Raw genomic sequence first — 10,587 nt, 5'->3', positions numbered from 1 at the left:
GACTAAGTGCTGCCCCGCCCACCCCGCCGCCACCACCTGAGGTCACGTGCGGCCCCGGGGGCGGGGCCGGAAGCTGATTCACACACACACACACACACACACACTCAAAGATGAAAGTCTTTGACAGGAGTCTTTGAAGGCTGTGCGACCCCCTCTCCTGCGCCACCTCCATCCCCAGGTGCCTGCATTCAGAAAATTTCAGGGGCCAAAGACCAGGAGCTCTCAAAGAGGGACAGTGGTCTCCCTCGGATCACATAATGGGGACCCCCTCTCCCGCCCCGAGCGCACAGGGTCCGTTGGTGATCCTGGTCCAACACTTAGCTGTGTACAGTCTCGCAGGTGGGACAAGAAGTCCGGGCGGCTCTGTGGCTACCTAGCTGTCCAGTAGTGCAAGTAGAGTTGGGTTCCTGGGCTGGAAGCCTCCAGGCAGGGGTAGGGCACGCGCACACGCACAAACACACACACACTCCAGGGGCTTTCACAAAGCCTGATGTACGCAATTCTTAGTAATGAGCCTACTGACTGCTGGGAGGAGTCCCTGGGGACTTGTCCTGCACCAGGAGCAGTGCCACATCAGAACCTTGGGACAGGGAGGGGTGGAGACGCGCCTGCTGCTGGCTGGAGTCAAACCCACCAGCTCTCTGCTCAGCGTCCCTGGGGCTTGGGACCCTAGTTAAGGGGAAGCCTGGGGACCACATCTGAAGGCAGACTGTCAGGGCGGGACAGCAAAGCCCATTAAACTTGGCCCAACAAACATTTCCGATTCTGTCACCTGCCGCAGCCAGTGTACCAGGCGCCTGGGTCAGTCCTTCCCTCCCAGCCCCCAGGACTCTGAATAGAGCTGACTTGAGGCCCTAAGGACACTGCTCTTGTGCTCTGCTGAGGGCTGGCCATCACATTGCTCCTCCCCCAAGACCCTCCAGACACCCCCATTGGATCAGGCCTCCTTGCCTTGAAAAGACTTGAGCAGTGACTGCAGTTTTCTTCCATGCCCAGCACCCCTTGGAGTCCCCACCACTGATCCCTCAAGCCTCAAGTTCTGCACTCCCTTTGAGCATCCACCCCAGTCCCAGTGACTTTACTCTGTCCAAAGGGAGTGGCCCCAGAGGTCAGGCCCCTCACTCTTCCCAGGGACATACACACATACCCACATGCCCCCTAGGTCTAGAGGGGGACAGTGGTCCTAATGGGAAAGCTCTGCCAGGCAAGTCCTGAAGCCCCGTTTATACCCCCTACCACTGTGGATCCCCAGCCTGACCCTCAGTTATCCTCAGTTTCTCCTTTTGATCTTATCAATGCATGGAGGCCCTGGGGTTCATGAGTGGAGACCTAGCTCTCTCTTGGGGCTGAAAGGCCTCAGGCCCTCAGACTCCTGCTCTTACCTGCCCATCAGGAAGTTGTAAAAACTGAACAGGGAGCTCACATGGACCCTTCCTTTACTTCCCCCATTGTAACAACTTGCTTCAGCATAGTATCTCAGCCAGAAAACCAATATTGATAGAAACCACAGAGCTCCTTCTAATTTCACCAGTCTTACACACACTGTAGTCCATTTGTGTGCATGCATATGCTCCGCCTGTAAGGTGCCAATTTGTGTAACCATCACAGTTAAGATACAGAACTGTCCCATCACCACCAAGACTTCCCTCATTAGAGGCATGTGTCCACCAACCATTGCCATCCCTAACCCCTGACCACCACTAATCTGTTCTCCATCTCTATGGTTTTGTTTTTCAAGAATGCTGTATAAGTGGGAAATGCAGTATGTATCCTTTGAGGAGTGGGGTTTTGTTTTGTTTTGTTTTGTTTTGTTTTCTTTGCCCCTGGGCATAATTCTCTGGTGATTTATCCAGGGAGTTGTGTGTATTGGTATAGAGGCTTCTTGACTTACTGTGGGGTTAGGTTCTGATAAACCCATGGTAAAGAGGAAACATTGAAAGTTGAATACACCCTGGGCACATCTTGCCTCAGAGCATCACAACTTAGCAGCAGAACACTGCACAGTGCCCACCATTTCCCCTTGTGACCAGCAGGCTGAGTAGGAACCACGGTTGGCAATTGCTGTCCAGTATCACTGGAGAAGATGGGGTCACATATTGCTAGCCCTGGAAAAGTTCGAGATCCAAGATTTGGCAAACAGTTTCTTTAGCACTCATATCAGGTTCTCACCACCACAGTCAAAAACTTTTAAGTCAAATGATAAATTGGAGACCATCTGTAGTTTGCTGTGGGGAGGGGTTGGTTTTGTTTTTTTTTGTTTGTTTGTTTGTTTGTTTGTTTTTTTGAGATAGAAGCCAGGGGTGCTTAACCACTGAGCCACATCCCTAGCCCTTTTACTTTTTTATTTTGAGACAGAGTCTTGCTAAGTTGCTGAGACTGGCCTCAAACTTGGGATCCTTCTGCCTCAGCCTCCCCAGTTGCTAGGATTATAAGCATGTACCATTGTGCCCCTCTAGTTTGCTCTTTTTTTATTGCTGACTAGTAGTCCATGTATGGAGGTAGTCCTCTTAAACTTTTTTTAAACTTTTTTAAAAGTCTTATTTTAAATGTCAGAATTTATTTTTACAGCTTTATTGAAGTATAGTGCGTATGTAATTTAATTCACCCATTTACATTATATAGTTGGTGTATTTTGTTATACAAGAAGTTGTAAAAACCATCACCACAATATAATTTTGGAACAACTTTTCATCACTTAAAAAAGAAACTGAGAGGGCTGGGGTTGTAGCTCAGTGGCAGAGTGCTTGCCTAGCCTGTGTGAGGCACTGGGTTCGATTCTCAGCATCACATACAAATAAGTTAAAATAAAGGTCCATCCATGAACAACTAAAAAATATTTTAAAAAAAGAAAGAAACTGAGAGGGCTGGGTGGCTCAGTGGCAGAGTGCTTGCTTCATGCATGTAAGGCACTGGGTCCAATCCTCAGCACCACATAAAAATGAATGAACAAAATAAAGATATTGTGTCCATGTATAACTAAAAAAATATTTAAAAAAAAAGAAAAAAGAAAAAAACTGAGAGCTGGGTGTAACAGTGTACTCCTATAATTCCAGGAGGCTGAGGCAAGAGGATCATAAGTTGGAGGCCAGTCTCAGCAATTTTGCAAGACCCACTCTCAAAAAAAAAAAAAAAAAAANCAATCCTCAGCACCACATAAAAATGAATGAACAAAATAAAGATATTGTGTCCATGTATAACTAAAAAAATATTTAAAAAAAAAGAAAAAAGAAAAAAACTGAGAGCTGGGTGTAACAGTGTACTCCTATAAATTCCAGGAGGCTGATGGCAAGAGGATCATAATGATGGCAGCTGTCTCATTGCAATTTGCAACGACCACTCTAACAAAAAAAAAAAAAAAAGACTGGGGACATAGCTCAGTGATGAAGCACCCATGGATTCAATCCCCAGTATCCAAAGGAAAAAAGAAACTGAGGATCCATCAGCAGTCACACTGCCCATTCTTGTCCTTTTAAACATTTCAGCTGTTGAGGACATAGTAGCTGTTTCTAGTTTTGAATTGTTACAAATAAAGCTACTGTATATAACAGAAGGTCTTATTTCTTGGGGATAAGTGGCCCAGAGTACAATTCCTGGTAGTTGTATAAACAAATTGCTCATCTGTTTTCCAGAGTGGCTGCACCACCTTACATTCCCACCAACGATGCACAAATGATCCAATTCCTCCTCATCCTTGCCAGAGCCTGGTGTTACCACTTTCCCCCCACAGTACTGGATATTGAATTCAGGGACATTCTACCACTCCACTCCCTCCCCAGCCCTTTTTGAGTTTAGTTTGAGACCAGATCTCACTAGGTTGCCAAGGCTGGCCTTGATTCTGCAATCCTCCTGAAGGCTTCTCCTTGGGATCCTTCGGTCCCTGAGTCTCCGAGATGACAGTCTTGGGCCACTATGCCTGGGTCCTGACCCTCTCCCTGCAGTTTGAGTTCGCACTTTCCTAAGGGTTGTTATTGAACTTCTAGGTCTTATTCGCCGTCCGCATGCCCTCTGACAAAATGTCTCTTTGTGTCCTTTGCCCATCTTCTAATGGACCATTTCTTTTACTGATGAGGGCTGTTTGGTTTTGTTTACAGAGAAGTTTCGAATTTTAATGAGTTTCCATGTGTCAGTTTTTCCTTTTATGGATCATGCTTTGGTGTCACATCCAAGAACTCAGCCTAGCTTTAGGTCCTGAAGATTTTTCTCCCATTGCTCCAAATTGGATCCTTGTTAACATTCTGCATTTAATTCGGTGATAAATTTTGAGCTCGTTTTTTGTAGATGGTATGGAATTTAGGTTACGTCTGGGGAATATAGGTAGCCCCCAAAAAGTTTTCATAGAGCAAGATTTTAGTCTCAGAGACCTTAAATAATCACTCAGGATCACATGACAAGGGGCTGGGAAAGTTGGTCTTGGGTTGGGGTGTGTTTGTCTTTCTCCTGCTGCCTGCTGCCCACCAGTGTCTGGGCTGGCTTCCAGGCCTGAACCAGGCATAAGGAGCACCTTGACACCCACTCAAGGTGGTATGTCCAGTAGCCTCCTTGGAAGAGAATCATGCAGTCAGTCAACAAACACTAGCACAAGTTACCACTTTTTGCCATGTGCTGGGCACTCCTGGGACCCAGGCTTCTTCCAGGATATCCATAATCACGATGTGATACAGAGGCAGGACACACAGAGGTTACAAAGTTATTGGTGCTATGGAGGATGTTGCCCCCAAACCTGGGAAGCCCAGACATCTCTGAATTGACAGGAATTAGTATTGGGCTTATGAAGGAGGGAAAAGTTAACAACAAACACCGTGACCCAGAGGTATCCAAGAGAGCCTGGGGTGCTCTCCAGAAGTTTGGGTGGAATTGGGTGGGGGCAAGGGTAATGAGGCGGGTAGGAAGCCTTGACTGACACATTGGGAGCCTGGAGATCCCCTGGCTGGGTCCTGGGAGCCACAGATGGTTGGGAGCAGAGAGGGGCACAGGGAGACTGGTGGGTTTAGAAGAGGGGTGCATTAGAAGGGGCAGCGAGAATATGGCCCAGTTTACTCAGTAACTGAGCTGGACTCAGCCTTGGCCGTGGGGAAGAAGGGTGTTGGGGACAAGGAGAGGTGAAATTCCAGGGCTCTAGTGTGGGTCCTGGCAGAGCCGGCTGCCATCGCTAGACCAGAGCCTGGCAGGGAGCTCCCAGGCGTGCAGGAGAAAGCCTGCAGGCCCAGCTACCCGACTCTCTGTGGCCCCAGGCTGCTCGCCCCGAGCTAGCATGCCAGGGGACTGTGTTTAAATGGCGACATGCTGCTGCCACGGTCATAAAGCAGTTTGTGTTCAGCACAAACACTTGGTCCAACCTGTAATGCCCAGAGGCGGTACCCATGCCAGGAGCCTGAATTGGGCTGAATAAACTTGGGAAGAATCTCCTGACTCTGGCTTTCTGAGCCATTATGTGGCTATGATGCTTCACCTGTCCCTCCCAGGAGGGCTGGGTACTCCAGTGCCCAAGCCAGCCCGTCCAGGCCCAGAGTCTCTCAGTAGGGGCTCCTATCTGCTCTCTGAATCCTGGACCTTTGTGGCCTCAGTGGCCGGACAAGGGTCTTGGATCTGAGATCGGGCAATTCTGCCCTTTCTGATCCTACAACATTTGTGAGGGTAAAGATGGTGGGATAGGAAGCTGGATCAAGCCGCGCTTGAACTCCTTCATGACTCTTTCTAGGTTCCTTTCTCCCTTTCCTCCTTCCCCCCCACCATTCATTCACTTACTCATTCATTCATTCAACAGTTGTTCATCAACTGTCTCCTCCGGGCCCAGCCCTGGGCTGGGTGATACTGGAACCGGGAGATGATTCAAACCTAGTGTCTGCCCTTGACGAGCTCTAGGTCTGGTGGGGGAGTAGAATATGTAAACAAACACCAGTGATTCAGACCTTGGTCTTAGAAGCCCCAGGGAAGAACCTGCCCCTGCCTGGGGTGCTGGGGGGGGGGTTGCTGAGGGGTTGCCAGGGAGGGCCTCAGAGGACAAGACCTTTGCAATGGGCCTCGAAGCAAGAGGTAAACAAGGGTGGTGGTGGGTGTTCAAAAGAGGGTGCTGCCCTGGGAGGCGGATGGCGTCTGCAGAAGCCTGGAGGCGTCCAAGTGCTGGGCGTGTTTGAGAAAATACAAGGCAGGTCAGGGTGGCAGGTGCACAGGTGCTGGGGTGTCGGGACAGAGGTTCTGGGACCTATTTTCAAAGGCCTTGAATGTCATAGAAAGGACTTTTTTTTTTTTCCCAGAATGTTCTGGGCTCCAAGGGTTGGGGGTCGGAGGGAGGTTCCTGAGAAGTCAGCTGTGTCGTGAGAGCTTTGATCTGGAAAGGAGCCAGGAGACAATGGAGCTGGGGCAGTTGCAGAGGGAAGTGGGCAGGGCTGGCCCCAGAGGTGTGGGAGGGTAAGCCAAGGTGTGGGACTGGTCGGAGAGAGAGGAGAGGGAGGCTGGCCGTGGTGGGACGAGGAAGAAGGAGGACATTCTGAGCCGGAGGTAACCCGGGTGTTGCCAGGGCTAGTATTCAGGAAGCCCGGATATCTGGTCCTGCAGAGCACAGGAGATCCATGACTGCCCAGAGGGGACACACAGAGGGCCACAGCTCTGCAACAACAACTGCCCCAGGAGTCTGAATGCAGGGCCAGGAACTCTGCTCAGCACCTTGCTAGGAATACCTGGATTTAAGGTCCTGTCCAAGTCTCGGGTGAGCCTTAAATTCATGAATTCACCCATGCATTCAACGGCTGGCCACTGTGCACGGTCCCCACCTCACCAGGCTCATCCACCCAAGGAAAGAGACACGAGCCCCAATAAACATGTCCAAGACATCCCACGGGTGACAAGAGACGAGGGAAAGCCATGAGGAGTGAGAGGACCAAAGGGAGAGCAGGATGGTTTTATTTAGACGGAGCAGGGGATTTTTTTTTTTTATTTGATCTTTCCCCATATTTTTTTGATAATGCATTAGAGTTGTACATGATGGTGGACCTTGTTGTCACATATTTGTACATGCACACAACATGACAATATAATTCGGCCAATAACATTCCCCAGTATTTCTCTTTCTCCTTCCTCTGCACCACTGAGCTCCCTTTGATTTTTATGGCACACACACACACACACACACACACACACACCTTTCTTTTCCTTTTTGGAAGAGGGGACTTCTGAGGACATCTTGGAGTAAGTGAGGGTATCAGTGTTGGGGTGAGGCTTTGGGGAAAATGTGCACAGGCCTCAGTGGGTGTGGGGCTGGGGAGTAGGAGCAGAAGGGGAGGCCTATGGGTCCTGAACCCCGGGGCCAAGGGAGAGAAGATAGATGTGAACCAGAGGGCCAGGTGGTTCTGATGCCAGAGGGTCAGAAGGGCTGATCATGTTGGAGTTGGCACAGCAGCAGGAAGTGGCCTGGCCTGCAGCCTGATCCCCACAGTAGGGGATAGGGGAATGGACAGGCTTTGGCCCTACACCTTACAACAGGAAAGGTCAAGCAGGCAGGCCGTGTGGACTCCTGAACTTTCACCATGGTCCTGCTCGGGTTGGGCTAGCTGCAGAGGAGTGACTTACACGCCCAAGCAAGCGGCTCCAAGCTGACCTCCGAAGTCCCCTCCTCCAGTGTATTGCTGACTGAACACAAAAGCCAGGGTAGCTGGGTGCCAAGGCATATGCCTGTAATCCTAGTGGCTCAGGAGGCTGAGGCAGAAGGATCGCAGGTTCAAGGCCAGCCTCAGCAACTTAGGCCCTAAGCAATTGAGCAAGATCCTGCCTCAAAATAAAAATTAAAAAAAATAGGGGCTAGGGTTGTGGCTCAGCGGTAGACTGCCTGCCTAGCATGTGCGAGGCCCTGCGTTCGATCCTCAGCACCACATAAAAATAAATAAATAAATAGAATAAAGGTAAAAAAAAAATTTTTAAATAAATAAAAAAATAAAAAGGGCTGGGCGTGTGACTCAGTGGGTTCAATCCCTAGTATCCCCAGAAAAACCAGGGGCAGCTAAGGAGCTGGGCAGGACCCTGCCACAGGCAAGTCCCCTACCACAGGCCTCATTTCCCCCTTTATGGAAAAGACTGGGGGCAGGTGGAGGGGACAGGGAAGACCAGCAGCCCAATAAGCTCTGGAGGCTGGCTGCTCTTGCTGGCATGGCCACAGGCAAGCCCCCTGGCCTGGGGGTGGGGAGTAGGGGTAACTGAAAGAAGGGCCAGGGAGCAAGGATGTCAAGAGCCAGAAGGGTCCCCAATGCCATCCTCTCCCCAGGGCTCATCAAGCAGTAAGTAGTCAGGGGTGGTGAACAGAGCAGGTCTGAGCCTAACTGCGACCCTGGCCTGGTCTCTCCCACCCCAGGTGCCCATGTCTGAGAGAAGGGATGGTGTATAGCAGACATGGGCACCGAATATCTGTGTCTTGCAGATGACGTTGGCTGTGTGGTGCCGTCCGAGTGCCTGCGGGCCTGTGGGGTTGAGATCGGCTGCTCCAACATCGCCTATCCCAAGCTGGTCATGGAGCTGATGCCCATAGGTGAGGCTGGGTGGGGTTGGGAGGTCTGAGCAGAGCTGGAGTGCGGATGGAACCTCAGGCCCCATGAGGGCGAAGGGCGCTGGGGGGCGATGGAGGTCACCCTGGATTCAGTGTGACTTTGTGTGACATCGAGTGGGAGGCCCTTCTTCTAGAGAGAAGTAACCATGAACCAAAATGTTGGTACCTGGGTGTCAGGCCTGTCCACGCTTCCCATGGGGTGAACTCACTTCCTCTTCTAGACCCCCTCAGTACCGTTAGTAGCAGCGCCATTTTAAAGATGGAGAAATTCTTGCCAAAGTGGCACACGCCTGTAATCCCAGTGGCTCGGGAGGCTGAGGCAGAAGGATCAAAAGTTCGCGAACAGCCTCAGTAATTTAGCGAGGCCCTAAGCAACTTAGGGAAACCCTGTCTCAAAAAAAGAGCTGGGTGTAGCTCATTTAGTTGGTTGAGCACACCTGGGTTCAACCCCAAGTACGACTGAATAAATAACGATAAATTGAGATCCATAGAGGTGCAGTGACCTTGCAAGGTCACATGGCAAGTAGGCCACCAGCCTAGAATTTGAACCTGGTTCATCTTCCCCTAGAGCTAGTCACTCTGACCCATACTGTACTCTCTCTCTCTCTCTTTTATGTTCTGATACCAAGCTCTTTTACCAACCCATGTAATACTAGTTACCGGCTCCATTTTACACATGGGGAAACTGAGGCACGGAGAGTGGTAAGTGACTTCTTGGAGGTTACAGAGTAACTGAGACACAAACCCAGGTCCTCTGCTTTTTTTTGCCAAGATTAGAAATTCAGACTCCCCAGTCCCTCTGTATCTGCAAGCCTAAGCCCCATCCTCTGCCTCCCCCAGGATCCTGCAGGCCCCTGGGTAGAAACATGGGCAGGTCTGGCTGTTTCCACATTTCTCCGGGTGGCAGCAACCCTGCTGGTCCGATGTGGAATACTGAGTTCCTTGTCACTGGAGGTGTGCAAGCCAAAGCAACTGAGCAATGGCTGTGTGAGGTTCCAGCTGAAGCAAAGAGGAGAGTCAGCTTTCTGAGCAGCCCGAGCCTCTCCTCTGGATGATCAGGTCCTCGGCTCCTGCCTCCAGAGGCTTCCTGGTCTTCCAGTCAGGCCCACCCCTGCTCCTCCCTTCCTCCAGCAGAGTCCAGGCCCAGGGGACAGCAATGCACAGGCCTGGGAACAGATAGTGGCCCTGCTACTTGCTGGCTGAAATATTTAGGGCATGCCACTTGCCTGCTTGGAGACTCCGTGTCCTCATTTGTAAATTGCAGATAATGACATCTACCCACCCCTCAGCTTTGTTGCTGGGATTAAACATAATAACCCAGGGAAGCTGCCCGGCCTAAGACCTGTGGCCACTCTGTGGGTTCCCACCTCTGGGCTTCACCTGCCCCATCCACTCTGGGGAGGGGGACCCACTAAGTCCCTAGTGCAACACCCAACACTCCTCTCTAGTCCTTGAGCTCTCTGAGAAGTCGAATAAGTCCCAAGTTTATCTACCTCCCTGAGCAAGATGAGGAGGGTTGAGAAATGTTTTGGGGAGAAAAACCATAATTTAACTAACTTTCCTATGAGCTCCATCCCAGTCAGTAAACAGAAAGGCTTGTGGGATGTCTGGAGTCACACAGCAAGTCAGATGCATAGTCAAGACCAGACATACCAGGCAGGCTAAATAAATGGCACCCGTAAGGCTGAGCCCTCAGGGGAGGGGTCCCCTGTCAGACCCATCTTTGGGCAAGAGGTAGAACTGCAGGAGTTTTTGGAGACAGACCTGGAGCAAAGCCCTGAGGTGGAGGGGGATGGAAGAGCAGCCTGAAGCCACACAGCAAATGAGTTCACAGTCAAGTGCCTCTTCCCCTATTTAAGACCTTTCTTGAGCCTCTTACTCCCAGAAGTCTTTGCCAGAAGACCTCCCTGGCTTTGGTAGGGAACTTCTTCACCCCTTGCCTGACAATAATAGCATGTCTTTCTCCTGCTTCTGGGAATCTTCCTCTGTTTCCCACAGAGCCAACCAGAGGGGACTCACCATGCCTGCTGGGGCCTGCCACACCCCCCCCCCCC

The 10,587-nt window shown here is 50.7% G+C and overlaps 2 protein-coding genes across 2 annotated transcripts in view; both read left to right on the top strand.

Moving 5' to 3' along the window:
* Positions 1 to 10,587, top strand: part of LOC107157133 (multidrug and toxin extrusion protein 1) — a 612,661-nt gene that overhangs the window by 224,586 nt on the left and 377,488 nt on the right. The gene's annotated exons all lie outside the window — the stretch shown is intronic.
* The window catches only part of Slc5a10 (solute carrier family 5 member 10), a 17,519-nt gene that overhangs the window by 614 nt on the left and 6,318 nt on the right, over positions 1 to 10,587 (top strand). Inside the window, exon 2 of the mRNA XM_015503436.2 lies at positions 8,408 to 8,515. Within this exon, the coding sequence (XP_015358922.1) occupies positions 8,497 to 8,515 (19 nt within the window). The 5' untranslated portion in view covers positions 8,408 to 8,496. The remainder of the gene's footprint in view (positions 1 to 8,407; positions 8,516 to 10,587) is intronic.

This window comes from Marmota marmota, unplaced genomic scaffold (assembly GCF_001458135.2).
Source record: "Marmota marmota marmota unplaced genomic scaffold, marMar, whole genome shotgun sequence".
Taxonomy (NCBI): domain Eukaryota; kingdom Metazoa; phylum Chordata; class Mammalia; order Rodentia; family Sciuridae; genus Marmota; species Marmota marmota.
The sequence above is the reverse complement of the archived record's forward strand: the minus strand, read 5'-3'. Positions and strand labels throughout refer to the sequence as shown.